Source organism: Hippoglossus stenolepis, chromosome 2 (assembly GCF_022539355.2).
Source record: "Hippoglossus stenolepis isolate QCI-W04-F060 chromosome 2, HSTE1.2, whole genome shotgun sequence".
Taxonomy (NCBI): Eukaryota; Metazoa; Chordata; class Actinopteri; order Pleuronectiformes; family Pleuronectidae; genus Hippoglossus; species Hippoglossus stenolepis.
In genome coordinates, this window is record NC_061484.1 from 19,458,164 (window position 1) to 19,476,156 (window position 17,993).

The window sequence follows — 17,993 nt, forward strand, 5'->3', positions numbered from 1 at the left end:
TACAATTTAAAGCAATTTTTATTGATGACAACAAATGGGTGAAAATGAGTCGTAAAACATTTCCATCTATTGCAGTCATCGTAGAAGGCTGATTATCTTTTGGGAACGTTTTTTTTTTTTTTCAGCAACAAGGATGAAGTTCATGGATCCATTGGCAGACCTGGTGATGGTCGACAAAAAGAAACACTTATAAAGACAAACTGCACACTTAATTGCCCAGATAAGTGTTGAGGTAATGTGTAAAATACTATTCAGATGAACGGGCATGAGTACAATCATTCATACATAAACTATGTACAGAGAGGTACATGAACACTCAGACACCGTCTCTCAGTTGCACAGTATAATGAAATTGTGTCATTGCAACAAAGTTTGATTTGAAAAAATTAAATACTTAAATACATAGATGTTTCAGACTGAATCAATAAATTAAATCAGAAATGAGTCAGGTTGACATTTGGAGAGGCAGAAAAATCAAGACGTAAGCCAGAGGAGTGATTCCGGCGTACTTGGCACCTCTAGTCTGCAGTTTCCGAGCGCACGTGGCTCTGCAACATCGTCAGCAGGTCCATTTTCACAAACGAGTTCATGTAGTGTCGGTATGAAATAAACACAAAGGTGATGATAAGGTCCTTTTGGCAATGATCCTCGAAAGCACTTGCATGTAGTTGAATCAGATTCAATCTGTGTAACTTCCCAACCGATAGATAGAGACATGAGAGATGATGGCGTGAGAGAAAAGAGGGAAACTGTACGTCGAGTTCACACATCGTCTCTGCGTTTCCCAAATCTTCCCCGAACATGTAAGTGAACAGTTAGTTTTTCATTCTACACCAGAAGATGCCACCGGGCACCCGCCCCTCACAGAAAAAAAAAAAGTTTCCGATAAAAGCGCTCAGGAAAAAAGTGCATCATATTTTGTCAAATACTGAGAAATAGCTAAACATTAAAAACAACACTCTTATAATAAACATCTGAAATATCTTTTTTTTTTCTCACTAGTGCAACAACAGACTGGATCAAATAAACAGAAACGTTATTAACCTGCAGGCAATCAAAGCTCTTTAAACATCGAATAATTTTCTTGCCACAGTAGCAGAACAGTTAAGAAGGCAACTTAATGATTGATGCTCGAACACAAACATGCCAACATTATACACATCGCTCTTTTTTTTTTTATATAGAAATAAATAGCGGAATTATCATATTAATCCTCTTCTTAAATAATTCCCATCTGTATATGACTCTGATGCACATTTTTATATAAAGTATCTAATACACAACTTCAATTTCAACACTACTGTTATACATAATATAATTCTCTATGTTGCTTTCATTCGACTTTGGAGAGAAAATGCTTACAGAATGAAGACCTGTAAAAGTCAACGTTTTCCACTCATATTTATGACCTATATATTATATAACATCAAATGTTGGTCCTTTTTTTCTGGTTTTTGGTGATTTTCTTCTCTTTTCTTTACAAACATTATGTACAGAGTAGCTGATAGCGAAGGCAGGATTGTCTAAAACTCAAAATCAACAAGTGCTTTGTGTCTCATCCCTTCTGTGTCGGCAAAGGTTTTGACACCTTTCCCCAAAAAACCTCAACGGAACCGAGCAGATAATTAGAACCAGTGTAGGATAATAATATTAATATGCAGTTTACTGGAAGAACGTGAAGAAATGGACGTCCCACGACTGTTCTCACACATTGACCTCGAACATCATCACTACAATATGCAGCTACACAAGTCCCCATAAACACTGTCGACTATGAAGTAGAGACCAAAAGGCAGCAGCTAGCGGCTTCTCCTCGTCAGGGAGCCCGCGAGACGAACCCCTGCTCAGTATTCATGAAAACTGTCACCTCGCTCACACACTCCTCCCATGAATGTTAAGATCTGTTGCAGAGACGAACCAGGCAGTAAAAATAACAACTTGTTAATGTGTGGCAAGGTAAGAGATGGGATGTGTGACTAGTTTGCAAACCTGTTTCAAAACTGAGAGCATGATTTCCCCCCTGATTTAGTATTGCACTTTCATTGAGAGAGAGAGAGAGATCAATGCAGCAGAAGGCAAAGCTCCAAAAACACTTCCCTATACATCTCTTTCATCATTTGACCATCTCTGCCTTGTAAACATCCACATCCGTTTGCAAGTAAATTTATAATTTGTGTACATTTATAATCTCCACTCTTAAATAAACTCTATAAACAGATTCTGCATGTGTGACAATGTAGAATCTAAAGGCTATGGACGGGTTTTGGGGGCCAGAAGCCCTCTGGTTTCCATTTCTAGTTTAACCAATCACATTTGAGCAGGCGTTGGTTGCCCGCAGCTAAACACTGCAGGTGGAGACCAAGATACATCGGCTATCTGCTTTTTCATTTATCTGCATTATATCCGTTTTTTAGAGACGGAAATGTCGTCTGGACCATAAAACACCTCAAAAGGTTTGTGTTTACACCAGAAGCCCCCAAATACTGGCCGTTGCCCCCAGAGGCTAATTCCCATTAGACAATAGTTATCTCAATTCAGAGATTGATTTTAGATTATCTTGATTCAATTATTCTCGGAGCCACATACATTATACAGCTTTATGACAGGCTGAGTTGTAACCCTCACAACTTGAGCACCCCTTTAAATTACCACAGAGGCGTGCACACTCAGTTTCACCACTGTAAAGTATTGCTACTCATACTTATTGTGAACTCCTGCGATGCACACTGAACTAAACTGTGACCTCGAAGATAACACTGGAGACTTGTAGATCTCCAAAATAGCAAAGATGATACTTGTTCAAATCTGACAAGGGAACACGTGTCACATCACACCAGCTGGCAGCCAGCTCTGTAACTGCCTGGCAACACCAGCAGAGGGAGCCAGAGGGTGTCAGCTGATGAATAAATACATGATAAGCCCTATGACGAGGAATGGCACAATCCAGTATGATAAGTATGAAACCTTCATGATATATAAACACAACAACAACACTTGGAGACCATGTTCACAGGAAACTCAACACGCAGAGAGAGCTGCTTGCACTTATCCTTCTTCTTCTTCCCTCATTAATGGCACATTGGAGAAGACGCTCACTGGGACTGAAGACAGACATTGTTCCAAATGGCACTGGTTTTTGAGAGAAATGCATTATGGACCATTTTCCCCGGCTTATTGAAGAGAAACATCAGACGCTGCATCCTGTCCTCTCAGATCACAGATTCTACAGTGATTTAAAATAAGGAAAAGGCGCAGAGTCCAGGTTTGTGACATGATCCTGTTCACGCGAGGAAATGCATCATCGCCATGCAGAGGTTTTGAGACTGTATAGAAGGTCTGTGTGTGACGGTTGAGGCCGTCCGCCGCTATGCCTGGAGCTGGTGCGGCACATTTGTGTTCTGGGTGGAAGCAGGTAGCGTTGAACGCCGTCCGTCGTCAGGTTTCTACGAACAGTTGTGCAGTGAAAAACTGGGATGGAAACCATGTATTCGATTCCTGGTGTGTTTCAACATCCACTCGTCCACGCGAACACAAAACATGGAGCTCCTGTTTCAAGACTCTAATCATTAAAGACCTTTTGAGAAAATGAATTGCTTAAACTTGCCATTTGTTGTTCCTCTCTGTGGTGAGTGTTTGCTGTATAATGAGCTGAAGGTCGTCTCTGGTTTTATTTTACATCAAGTGTTATGTGGATGCAGACGGTTAAATACAGCGCTGTCACTCAGCTCCAGGCGGTTTTACGAAAAAGGGGGTCTGAGCTTTGTGCGACGACGTGAATCCGTTTTTATGGCGAACGCAAAAACTCGACTGAGAAACGGGGATCTTGTGTTGTTGTTATTCGAGTGCGAGGCCCTTTATCTCATATGTAAAATGTCCAAATATGCCTCCTGACCTTGTTTCTGTCATTCCCATAACTGGAAAAGTAAATGAGATGTTTCTGTGTCAAGTTTTTACATTGAGCCTCGGTTCTGGTCCATTATGCTGAACGTCTGTTTGGTTTCAGTCGGTGCCGCGGACACATTCAGCCCCACACAGTGGCCTCAAAACAGCTGGGTCTTTCTGACTGACAGGAGCCAAGATGGCACCTCACCAAGACGAAGAAGAGTCTGAGCAAAAGACGTTAGCAGAGACTGTCTGCTTTTACGTGGAGGATTTTGGAGAAGCCAGGTCTCTTCTTCAGAGCCTGAAAGAAAAGGATGGAAGAAATTCAAAAATCTTAATCTCATTTCAATAAAAGCTTCAATTGCTTTTTTTTCTCGCAATACCTGAAGGACAAATATTGTTTTCTCTCTCTCATGAAATTCACCAATAGAGAATTTGCTTCACAGAAAGAGCACGAGGAGAACTTTGGCTTCTCTTTCAGAGCAAAAAGAGCGAGAGATAAAAATACAATCTGGCTGGTTGCAGCTTTTCGAGAGGTTACCTAACGGCTGTGAGCAAGCGCACCATCTTGAGTATAACATCAAGAAGAACACACTGTAAAGACTGACTCATAAACAGATCTTTTTTAAAAAAGCCGTGAAATCCCAGGTTTTACTTATGTTTTGTTTTTGTGTGTGGTCAGCTATAAAAAAACTGACCCGACATCCACAACCAGCAGCCGAACACTGGGACCTCAACCACTGAGTCATGGTTTAAATGGTGAGTGGTTGCAGTAAAAATAGACGCAGCTCATCCTCTGAGCAACTATTAGCTCAACTGTTGATAAATGGTGGTAAAGAAAAACAAGATGCGTAAGAGAGTTCAGACGTCTGTTTACAGAGCGACCCTCCGTGTTAGTCATTACCTTCACACAGTCAAAACTGACTGCACTGGATGGATGGAGGAGTAGTTATACAATAAAGGAATGAGTGTATGGATTACCAAGTGAGCACTGGCCCAGGGGCCCCAGAACCCCAGGGCCTCAAACGCCCCTGTCTTTTGGTTGGTTGGTTGGTTTGTCAGCAGGATTACACAGAAACTACTGAGTGGATTTCCACAAATCTGGTGGAAGGATGTGGTTGGACCAAAAAAAAAAACACATTGAAACTTTGGCATTGTCCTGAATACAGATACAAAACGTTTTTTTACACTACTGAGTGTGTGGAATTTGGTGCATTTTGATTGGATTGAAGGGAACAATTGGGCAAAGGCATGACCTCTACTGAGTAATAATTATTACAAAAAGTATTTAAATAATACCTTTCGAAACACAGTAACAAGATGCTTTGAAGAACTAAAAGCATTAGAGCACAAATGTTACAGATGAGAAAAGAATAAAAACAAATAAAATAAAACATAAAATTATAACAATAGTTGGTAACATCAAAGCTAAATTAAAAGCAAAGTGCCATTTTAATCTTTAATGATTTATAAAAATTCTAAAGGTAGTGGAAAAATCTGTGTTTACTATCATAGATGACGAGGAACTTCACAAATATTCACTTAGAAGAAACAGGCACCAGTGAATTTAAAGCATTTCTATGTTAAGAATTACTTTAATGAGTAATTAAACGAAAATCAAGTGTCAAAACTTATGCCAATTCATTTTCTGTCAAGTGAATAACAAGTACTGGAGGGTTTCTGAGTGTGGAATCATTTAAGGGCCAAATAAAGCAGGGGACAATAGTGGCCGTGAAGGTATTAATGAGGGGAATGTGATGAGCTGACTGAAAACAATACGTTTCTTACTGCTGGGAACCTGTGAGTGTTATGTGTGATGCCACGGTTACCTGCAGCTTGTTCACCATCTCATCAAACAGTTTTCTGGCTTCAGGACTGTTGGGGTCCTCAAAGTAGTCTTCTATACCGATCTGCACCACGATGGACTTCAGGTTGCGGCAAACACCTACATGAGAGGACGGAGGATTTAGGTGTTTATCATGAATTAGTTTTTCTGCATCAGTGATATTTTATTTGTCTGTAGATGCACCTTAGTTTTTCAAAGTCTTGAAATGGGAACCTACACTGTTTTAGAGCCATTACCTTAAACAGAATGCAAAATATTTCTTGGTGCCGGATTTGAACAAAGGCCCTTTAATCATAGAGGAAACAGTAACATGTGCCCTAAATCTCTCTCTATCTATCCATCCATCCATCCGTCCATCTATCTATCTTCAACTCACTGTTGAAGTGGAGCAGGGCTTTCGGGGTGACCGGTGTGGACGTGAGCACCAGCATCTCCAGACCCTTCAGGCCTTCTCTGCAAACCTCTGCTGCCACCTCCTGGTTGATCTCACTCACATGGTCCAACTCCAGCACCTGCAGACGCATGCAGTTCCTCGCTGGTGGAGGAAATCCAGCACATTTGATATGGTGTTAATGCTACACTAATATTTTTACTGATAATAAATAGAATGTTTGGATACAAAACCTGGTGAAATTACTTTTTCAGCACATTTTAACAAAACTAGGATAACACTGATAACCGTGTTCATTTCAGTCACTGCAGTCACGATACAAAAATGACTCCATGCTTAATGACATGTTTTATAAGGAACAATTACCCAGTGAGGCCAAACCCTGAATGCCACATCCGGCCCCACCCACACCGAGAGCACGGAGGTGTGGCCAACATCTTCCGATGGTCTGCAGACATCGGTTACTGAAACGAGCCGGTTGTTGGCTGAAAGAGACAAGAAAGGAAATCTATATAGAGCGATTTAACTACCGTTTAGTTATCACAACACATATAGCATTTATTAAAGTTGTAGAGATACTTCTATACATTACCATGGGTGTAGTGGTGCCACCTGTAGGGAGATGATGTCTCTACAACCTGCTCCGAGGGCCCAGATCACCTCCTGACCAACTGGGTCTGTGGCACTCCTGCAACACAATGGATACAATAACTCGGGTTTATTAATACAAATATGAAACCTGCTGTACTTTTATAGGAATTTATAGTTTTATTAAAGTAAGATAAGGCCGAGGAGTTGTGATGTACCTGTAGGTGACAGCCTGCAGAGCTCGGCAGTAGCAGCTGGCCAGCCACAGGGAGCGATCCGTCAGCAGGTTGGGGCAGTGGGAAATCTTCAGTATCAGCAGGTTGCTTCCTGTGGCCTTTAGCAGCGCCTCCAGACCCTCCTCCAGACAGCCACTTAGATGGAAGGTCAACGAGAAAAGACGGAGACGGAGACAGAGGAAGTACAGTAATTCTCCTGTCCTTCAGAACAGCACTTCTGCCACTTATGGTACAGAACAAAATGTTCCTGAAAAAGTTAGTGGCAATATGCTGCGTGCAAGAAGAACAATTTAAGAGCATCTTCAACCTATAGAAAACGCTTTCTCCCTCGCACAGGATTTAAAACTCTTTCCACTCACGTCAAACCTCGACTTGTTTTGTTTCAGGAGATGAAAACTGATATTTTACATGCTGATCATTATCAAAGGGCTCAAAAACATCTGGGAGCAATTGTATATTCCCCTCCTGTTGGCTTCCTCTCATCCACATCAATAGCAGTAAACTAAATATTAAGTACCTCCCATTGATTGCGTAATATTTTGAAAACCGTGTGCAGCTGTCTCTGCGTGTGCGTCTCACCGTGTGCTTTTAAGGTAGTCCTCCTTGGTTTCCTTCTTGCCTCGCTGTCGCGGTTTGAGGTTTTGCAGGATGAGCGAGTGCGTCTGAGTGCACCACTGAGACACCGTGCTCAGAAACTACGAGAGAAACACGAGGTGACAGGTGAAAACATTCAGAATACACAGCAAATATGCTCCTGCTCCTATAACCCTGCTGATTATTATTGACTGTGTTCACCTTGGAAGAAATGCGAGCGTTCTCCAGGAGCACTCTGGTCCACACGGCCGGGTGGCGAGCCACGAACTTCCAGTCCCGGCAGACCTCCGCAGCCCTCAGGAGGGTTTTCGTGTCCAGGTAGGTGAAGATGCAGAAGAGGGCCGCACGCATCTTCAGGATCTCCGGACTGATCACTTCGTTGGATCTGGACGGGCTCTTTTCATAACGACACGGTTTGCCGTAGACTCCTTCTGACCGACCTGTGGCGAGAAATATCCAGGTCTTTGAATTCTATGAACACTTCCAAAGGAGGAATACCTTAAATAAAAAGAAAATTGTGTTTTTTGATAATGGATTTGATCTAGATCTGCCCCACATTGCACAAACTCAATAATATCAGCCTCCTAAACATGCCAGGTTTTAAAAAAATCTGAATCCATGAATTATTCTCTGTGAAATCAAGATAACTGTTGAATAACACCTAATGCCAAAATCTCTCAAAGTTAAACAAAGGGAGAAAAAAAAAATTCCTGCATCTGTCTCCTGATCTGCATCCACACCAAAATGTAAGTTTTGGGGAAATATGTCCAGTAGTTTTTGCATATTCCTGCAAAATAACAGACAAACCAACAAATGCAGGCAATAACCCAACATGCTTGGAGGTAATAAAGACCACACCTGTCCTTATCATTTCATATTATTACAATGTCTCCATCATCACGTATAATATATAATCTTTATGATTATCATTGTGTAAAATTAGTGAATTCAGTGAATTAAACTCCCGGGAGAAATTTATTTTCCTTCTATTACTGTAGACGAGCTGATTTTCTGAAGCAGATTTCAAAACAACAAACTGAGGTAAATACGACTTAATGTGAACAGACATTCTGTCACACGGTGGCGCCAACCTTCAACAAGTCAACACACTACATGTTTTTTCCTTCTCTTTACTTACAGTATATTTATCGGTGTCTATCTATTGGCCGACACCACGTGTGCAGTGCAGGCTCAGCTTATCCCTCCCAGCAAGATTGCTCCTGGATGACTCATTTCATCTTTGGCCTTGGAAGGCGTCTGTTCAAAACCATCAGGGCTATGAACCATTGCTTACACTCTCACTCTCACTCTTTCTCTGTCTCACACACACACACACACACACACACACACACACACACACACACACACACACACACACACACACACACACACACACACACACACACACACACACACACACACACACACACACACACACACACACACACACACACACACACACACACACACACACCACCCACGCTCAAGACCGCAAAATGAACTAAAAAAGCCGAGTTGTGTGTTGCACGCTGAGGGAAAAGTGTGCAAGTAGCTACATACCATCTGATCAAACCTGGCAGGGACTCTCCCAATAAGGAGAGCTACGTCAGAGCGGAGGAACGCCAGTAAACATGTTGAGCGTTATGTGAGAAAAACGTTTGAGCTTAATGGGGCAGTCATACAAATTTGTCATAAGGCTCTGGCCCAGTTTCTCTCCTTCCCAGACTGCATCGCTCCACCTGCTATTCGGACCAAAGACGACAGCAGGCGGAGAAAAGTGGAGAGCAGCAGCAGCAGCAGCAGCAGTGAGTTTAAGGATCTTGGCAGCGCAGGAAGTGAACAGAGAGATGTACAATCTGTGGTGGAGCTGTAGAAATGTGCCATTATGATTAGCGGTCGTTTTACATGGCTCATTACAGACCGCACAGAGGAGGAACTGGGACGATACAACAGACAAACGGCGTCGGACAATTACAAATATGTTCAATGTCTAAAAAAAAAAAAGAACCTCAGAGCAGAGAGTATAGGAGTTACTGCAGTGTACGACTTAACTCATCAACTGCACTGACACAACATGCAGAGACTAAAGTAAATACACCTCAGGGGAAATGAGCCTTTTGATTAAATGCCAATTATAATCGCTACAAGCAACCATATTAACAGAGTTTATCAGCCCTAAACAGTGTTAGTTTATTACTAAATCATTTAATACAAAATCAAGAGCACAGCACAATTACATTAAGGTGTGTTTGCATAAAATAAACAGTATGCTGTCGTTAATAATAAAGAAATTAGGTTTATTTTTCAACTTTTTCACTCTGCGTCTGTAATTTTGTGCAAATTATACACAAAAAAATTGAACTCACTGGAGCTTTAGCTTCTGGCTTTTTTGCATTCATTCTTCACCACAGAAACAGCTTCACAAATAATCATCATTCAATATCTTGATTGTTGCTGTGGCGTAAAGCTTTGGAAAAAGCAATTGGATGATGTGTATCTTAGTGAGGACGCTTATTGGCCTAATGCATTCCCCAGCCCCTAACCCTAACCTTGATCCATCCAAACTAAATGCCTAACCCTAACCCTTAGCCTGACCTTAAACACAACAAACATCCCGACCCTAAAACCATTTCTTAACCCTCAAACAGTCCATTGAAAAAGTGAGGACTGAATTATAAGTTATAAGTTATCTTACACAACCAAAATGAGTCTTTTTAAACAGTGTACAGCTTACGACACCGTCTATCTACCCTTTTTTTCCAGTTTTGAAAATGGAATTGGATTAGAAAAATTCTTTGGAAAATAAAATATTTGTAAGAGGGTTTTTGTTTTGTCGTTTCTCATGAAGTGTTTATATTGTCGTGTTTACACACTGCAGCAGACATGAGGCCGGCTCCCTCCAAGTTGACCATATATGCACATGTCTGATCCACCCTCAGTTTGAAGAAGGATCTGTGGAACTCAACCTGACCTAAATCCACAGCAGCTCCGAGTCTGCAGGGAAACACCACCAGAGCTTTCATTCTGTGACTCCTGGCTCCTGAGTGTCTGAGCTGCAGCTCGGACGTTACACCAGAGAGAGCGCGTGAGATGATGTGTGTGGATTTCTAACAAACACCAGCTCATCTGCTCTGAGTAGCTTCACAGAGAGGCCTCACCTATGTTAGGGCGGTATCCTGCCCTGCCGTGGTGGGGATAGGGCGCGGCGGACTGCTGTACCTCAGCCACGGCTCTCCTATCCTGCTCCCACATCTCCATCTCAGACTCGGTTGTCCGGGAGCCCACGTCCGACACGTCTCCCTCCTCGCCTTCGGTGCTGTTCCTGTAAGGTCGCCGCTGCCAGTTCTGGATCGCCTGTTTACGGAGACCCCAGTTCCTGGAGCCGCATCCAGGGGAGCGCTCGTAACCCTCACCCAGCCGACACTGCATGTGATAGTACTGAGCCTCGGGACAGTCCTCCATGGGATGCATCTCGACGCTGTCACTGTCATAACCACCCGATCCCTGCGACACGGACTTGATCCGCCCTGATGCTCTGCAGCAGAAGAGAGGAAGTGGAGCATGAGTGATGATTGAAAGATTGATTTCTTTTTGACAGGAAAACACATCCGGCACATGAGAAGTCTGTTACACATTAGAGCTGTAGAGATGAATTTTGGGAAACAGCCCAAGTCTGGAGACTTACTATAACCATAACCATAGTTACCACCCTAACCCTTATCCTAACCTTAACCTAAACCTAGGTTAGGTTAAGAAAACTGATGTTTTCATGTCTCTGTAACATATTCTACAAATATAGACATTGCAAATTTTTCGAAACGAGTACTTTTGCTCGTACGATGTCAAAACGATCATTTTCACTGTCTGTTTAGCTTTGAACTGCACAAGGCCCTCGGAGAGAATAGCTAAGAAACCAAATCTCTGGAGGTATAAATGTTACATAGTGATTATAGGCTTTATTTTTTATTTAAAATGTCATTTAAAATTTGAATATTAAAAATAATAAGGAATACAATTGAAATGGGATTAAAGTGGAAGATTGAAAAGCCCTTTTCGACATCAACGGTAAAGACATGATCAACATGAAAATAAATACTTTTTCACTCGAGGACATTGTGGGAGGCTGACAGTCGGTTCAGTAAACCACCGCCTCTGTTAAGTGCTGGTTTTTCCCAGTTGACAAAGATGGATTCTTTCACTCCTCTTTCAATCCATCAGTGTTCTCTGGCCAAAATACGAAAACATTACCATCTTCTGTCCCTTGTCGTTGAGATGTGAGTGAACTGCTGAGTCGCGGCCTGAGGAACTCTCCTCTGCTGTGTCATCTGTTTCTGTTGTTTTGTTTCTCCAGGTCGGAGCAAACCTTGTTGAATGTGACTGAATAAACCACATTGTTCTGTTTGTGTCTGACTCACTTTCTCACACCTCCTGTCTTTACGATAAATGTAAAGCTAAAGACAGTTTCCTGGAAACAGTCTGTCTCTGACTGAAGGTCATGAAATACACTTGAACACACATTTCAAGATCATTAATCCACTTATCAAAAACCACTGTGTAAAAACATCGTGGTTTAGGGTCTTGTGGGTAGTGTGACCTGCTGAGACTCACTGCAAAGAATGAATCTTTCACTTGAACCTCGGTAAAACCCCAATCTGCCATTTTACACTTTTTTCTTGTCGTCTTTGTTTTTCACAAATACAATTTGTAATTAATTAGGGTTTTGAGGTTTTACTGTTTTCAGTAAAGACTTCTCTCTACACAGGGGTGTTGCTATTTAATTTGACTGAAACACTTCTAAAAGCAGGCGTTGCAGTACGACTGACACGGAACAGCAGCATCTCAGAGAATTTATAGTAGAACGAGGGCAGCTTTTGTACATATGTGCTGGGATAGGGCTTAAAATAACTTCAGAGCCGGCACAAGTAATGAACGGTTACAAATATCAGCCTCTGAAAAACTGGGACATTTTCCTTTTTCTCACAACTCAAAATGAGAAGAGTCAAATCATCTGTTTAAATCGTTTTGGGAATAAAAGAGAAAGTGAGTCTGATCCTGCAGGTATAGCCCACCTCAACAATAACAAGTGAAGCACAGAAGATGAAGTATATACGTTTAGCCACAAATTAAACAGTAAAGTGCAGGCTAATGAGCCAATTCTTAAACATAATGACGATAATAATGTTTGGTCAGCATTAAATCAACATTAAGACAAAGGATACTGGGTGATTCAAATCATAACAAGCTTGTGATTACTGCAGCAACTGCTAATCAATCATTCCGGCGCGTAGCACAGTAGCATCAGAGAGAAAATAACAACAGAAATCAGTAGAAGAAACAGACTCTTGTATCGATTCTTAGTGTGCAAATCGATTTGTAAAAGACTTATTGTGTCTTTATGTAAGAATATAATAATAATATAATAATAATAATAATAATAATAATAATAATAATAATAAAACTAGGGATCAATATAGAGATTTCAAAAAGTTAAAATATTTTGCTGCAAATTTGCCACAAGTACATTGGTGATTGTGGCTTAAATTCTTGATGAGATCAGAATCAATAAATGACTCAAGCTGTTGCACATGTGAGACGATAACCTTTACTACAGCGAGTCACAGGAATATCTTTACTGATGAAGATCTTTTTATAACATGAGACAGGAGGTTCCGAGGGATGTTGTTGGGCCACTGTTTGTGTGTGTGTGTGTGTGTGTGTGCGTGTGTGTGTGTGTGTGTCCATGATTCAAAGGGGAAGGCCTGACAGGTTTTGTGTGACATCACATTAGGAAACACGTTCACGTAGATACTGGGGATGACAGTTGTGTTAGTCAGGGTGTAATGGCAGCGCCATGTGTCTGAAACCTCCAGCAGAGACCAGGATATAAAAAGTCACACCTCATGTCCAATCTGCATCTCAGTGCTGTTACTCAGTGAGAGTCTTGGACTAAAAACATGATCTATTACATCACATATTAGTGTCCAACACTATGGTGCATATGAATATTAATGTTGAACGTCAGAGTGTGAAAACGGATGTAAGAGGAGGAGTCACATGATTCTTAATTTACATCTGTTACTGTGTGAATAAATTAGAGCGACAGCAAATAGAGTCTTTATCTATTAAGCATTTGGTGGAAAATATGATAAAAATGTATTAAAATTTTCAGATGTAATCATTTAAAACGTGGTAAAGCAGCAAATCCTCACATTTGACAGTTCAGCAATTTGCTTAATAATCAACAAACGATTTGTTGATTATGAAAAATGTTGATGAATAATTTGCTGTTGATCAACTAATCCATTTATCTAAAACCTAAGTGCTGTCGATGCTGCAGAAACCTAATGTGCTGAAACGTACATGTACTATCTGCTGAGAAAGTGCTTGTGGAGATATCTACAATACAATGTCTTGATTTTGAAATTCCAATGACATTAAAATATAGGTCGGCAAATCCACTGGTTTCACAGTTTTTCTGCTGCTGGCGTGTTGGTCCACATTTACCCACACAGGACTGACAAGTGTTCCCCCAAAGAGCAGCAGCAGCCAGTGCTTTGGATGGTGGTTACAAGCTCTGTGACAGTTTCATTGCAGCAGCTCGCTACAGGTAAAAAAGATGAAGTGCACCAAATACATCTGACAGGAAATAGCCACAAAATCTCCAGCGGGACCAGGAAACAGTTTCTTTTCAAATAAACACATTTCACTGCTCCCTTATCAGCTGACCATCAAAGAAGATGCCAACATGTGTATTACTATCTAAAGAATGGTAAATCCTTTGTATTTATAAAACGCTTCACATTCTTCGCACACATTCATACAGTGCATCTATGGGCAGCACTTTTTTCTATAGGGGGCAATTCGGGTTCAATATCTTGCTCAAGGACACTTCGAGAATCTAACATGTATTCAAGTGTGAATGTGAGTGTGAATGGTTGTTTGCCTGTGTTTGTTTGGCCTTGTGATACACTGGTGACCTGTCAGTCTATCCTGCCTCTCGCCCAGTGTCAGCTGGGATTGGCTCCAGCCCCTGTGCGAACCTCAGAGGATAAGCTGTATAAATAATAGGTATATGGATCTAAAGAACACTATGTGTAATAAGGCAGTTCGGAACAAGGGTAATCTTCTCTGTCCTTCCTGTTAGCGAGAGGACCAGTAAATGAGGATTTTCACTCGTCTCATTAAGCTTCTTATGGCACAGTGAGACTTGGGAGGGTTTATAATACAGTCTCGAGGGTTTCAAGGTCATGAAGGTGTGGGATTGTCCATAAATGTGGAACGAGAGCAAGGTGCTGACTTACCCTGTGCTGGGGGACGAACGTCGGTCTGATACCTGGTACATGCCCCTTGTGCTTCCAGAGAGGCTGGAGTTTCTCTGCAGAGAAACAAAGGAGTTATTATTACAATGACTCAGTACTTTTAACTTCCTCACGTGTCCAAGGCTCTGGTATCATATACGCAGCGATATGGTTGTTGTGCCAAATGCAAGTATATTCCTAACCCCCTAAAGAATGATACATCAAGGTTGTCACTCATTTTTCTCCAAAAAATCTACAGTATATGAGAGTTTTGTTATGTTCAATGAGAGAAATTTGTATTTTAAAATATTCAATAATATAATGAAAGACAATAAACTCAAACACCGAAGCGTCTTAATACCATTATCAACCAGTTGTCTGTGTCTATCAAACAGACTGATTTATATCATTCTAATTGAAAGGGAATACAAAAAAATCAAAGAGCAAATTTAACAGTGCAATATTTTGTCATCAAATTATCATGGGGAGGTTTTCTACAAATATTTCAAACAGGATCTGACATCTCAGATGTTTTAATCAATATTGAAAAGGGCAACAGAGTTTGTTCTCTGATTAGAGGTTTGGTGGTTTCATCTCACTTCAGTTTACAGATTTGAGCACAAACATGGCAGCTGATTAAAGTGTCACATTGATGTAGATGATGATCGGTCGTAGATGGTGGTTAAACAAGACAAAGCTTGTTAAGATAATTTTAGTCTAATGAAATATGACCAGAGTGCATGAATGTGCTCAATAGATGAAATGCATATTCCAGCTATAGACTGTATATACAGATGGATGCTAAAACACCTCCCTGTGAAGTGAAGCCAAATCCTCTTGATCACCCCTAGTGGCTAGTTGCAGTATAGGTGATAAACCCTCCCCATGTTAGGGGATGGGCCAAAAAGAGTTGAAAGTACACGTTCAATTAAAGATTGTTTCTGACCTTTTTAGTTCTATCACACCGACGTTTGTTTTAAGTGCTAACTTTTACAGGTAGTTTAGTTATTTGCTAGAAAAACAGGGTGAAACCTCATGATTGACAGTTAAGATTGACTTGATTAGTTAAGAACGTGTATCAGCGAAACCTCGATATCAGGGGTCATCAAAGTCATAAATGAAAAAAAGGTGTTCAGATATCTTGTTCTCAAATGAAATGTTGGATGGAAAAGACTTGCTGACCAACAAACACTCAACTCCAGCAACACATAATGAAGCTGTAGCTCTGGAAGCAGGTCCATATTTCTAAGTGTATTTAGTGGTGGATGTGTAATCTGACTCTCACTCGTTCTGTTTGCCTGAGAGCAAAACACTCCTTGTTCCTCTCACATGCTGAGTGTAGTGTTTGTACGTGTGTGCGTACACCCATGTGTATGTGTGAGGTGGTGCCAGGTGGGAGTATGTGCACCAGACTGGCAACATGTCACTGAGGGAAAATGTGCTCAAACTCTCCCTCTTCTCTCTCTCTATGTTCTACTCGCTCAGCTTGTTTCTGGCTTAGTGCCAGTGGAAAAGGACCGTGGAGGAAAGAGGCAAACACACGAACATTGTTTTTTCTGACCAGGCTGCAGTAAAAAGCAAAGGAGGGACACATCTCACACAATGGATGAAATAAGAAAAACTAATCAAATCAAATTTGGTCCAAAACTCAATTTTTCAATCTATTTCTCCTTCTTGCTCTCAGTCGCTGTCGGTCCTAAAATACCCCTGTGACTGTAAAACCTGTCTCTCGGGTGGTAAAGGGCGATCACCCTGCTGATGCCAGAGAAATGGAGAGCCAGGTTGTGAAGGTGTGTGGTTAGATGGGTCGACCACTGTCTGACTCCACACATGTACATGTTTATTACTCACAATCCAAGAACAGCACATGTAGAGACATGACAAGTCATCGACTGATTATAAATCCAAAGAGATCATGGCTATTATTGGCTGTTGATCATGGGTGGGTTGTTATGCTAGAAACCTGTAACTACTACCAATGTGTAGCTGAGGTAACATAATGTGGGTTTAGCTATAAGGCTAATTTGAATTTAAGGGCACTGTTGGGCCTTATGTGCTTTACTGAGTGACAGTCTAGTTATTGTTTACAACTAAAATGCTGTTAACCAATTCCATTCACAGGCTACTTATATGATTACAAAAAAAGCAGCACCTCCACTACTGACTGCTCTCTATAAGGTGAGTGAGACGAAGACGCAGATATACTGTATATCTTTGTGTCAGTGATACTGATCTGAAGAGACGAGGATCACTCACACCTAAGTGAAAATGAAGCAGAATTTCTCTCGGGCAGATCTGCACCACATTACATCTCATTTAAAATCATGCTGAAACCTTGAGCAAGAGCAAGTGCTGGTTTCCATGGCAGCACACATTTGTACAGTGTGGACCAGGTCACCTCTTCAAGAGGTGTTGAATAATTATTTCAATAAGTGACATTTATAAGAACAGTCTGTGCCTTTATTTTTATTTTTCTAAATCATCGAGGCAAAGCAGAGAGATCTGATGTGTGATTTCTGAAGAAGGAGGGAGGCTTTTATACGAGTGCACGCTCTGGTCAGGATCTGCCACACAGTTTTCATATTTCTACTGTTTTGATGCTGAATGCTTAGTCTCCTGTTCACCTTGCAAACACAAGTCCTCCACACATCCCCCAGTGGGTGAGCAGCACTTGATTAAACAACAACAAGCTGCAGATACAGTATAAACGTTATGGTCTAATATATGTAGACATCCCTGCAGGCTCATCTTAGTGTACGCTCGGTCTGGAGCTGTAAGACTGCACAGAGCCAAGTGCATAAAGAAATGGATTTCAGAAATTAGTGTGAAAGACCCAAAAGGCAGAAATAGGACAAACACAGGAAGGTGCAGTAAAGAACATATAATGTGGAAAGAAATATTTAAAAAACTGTCTTACAGACGCTGCAGTCGGCAGACGGGCAACCAAACTGAAAACTTAAACTCAAAAACATGAGAAGCATGAGCAAACTCCGGGGAACAGAACTGAGGAGACGAAGTAGCAGCACAGAGACCGAACACACGAGGGAGACAGGGATGAATGGACACTGGTGAAACCCAGCAGGGCAGGACAGACGATCACAAGAGCAGGAAAACAGATAAAACCAGGAAGTAAAACATCCACCAGACACATAAGAGAT

At 41.3% G+C, this 17,993-nt stretch overlaps 1 protein-coding gene across 1 annotated transcript in view; it reads right to left on the bottom strand.

Annotated features, from left to right (window-relative positions):
* Nucleotides 1–17,993, bottom strand: part of fbxo41 (F-box protein 41) — a 48,784-nt gene continuing 30,791 nt past the window's right edge. Inside the window, exons 5-14 of the mRNA XM_035175629.2 lie at nt 14,839–14,912; nt 10,696–11,072; nt 7,739–7,977; nt 7,523–7,638; nt 6,926–7,078; nt 6,712–6,807; nt 6,486–6,604; nt 6,105–6,263; nt 5,712–5,827; nt 1–4,183 (exon numbers count right to left, since the gene is read on the bottom strand). Coding sequence (XP_035031520.1) covers nt 4,121–4,183; nt 5,712–5,827; nt 6,105–6,263; nt 6,486–6,604; nt 6,712–6,807; nt 6,926–7,078; nt 7,523–7,638; nt 7,739–7,977; nt 10,696–11,072; nt 14,839–14,912 — 1,512 coding nt within the window. The 3' untranslated portion in view covers nt 1–4,120. The remainder of the gene's footprint in view (nt 4,184–5,711; nt 5,828–6,104; nt 6,264–6,485; nt 6,605–6,711; nt 6,808–6,925; nt 7,079–7,522; nt 7,639–7,738; nt 7,978–10,695; nt 11,073–14,838; nt 14,913–17,993) is intronic.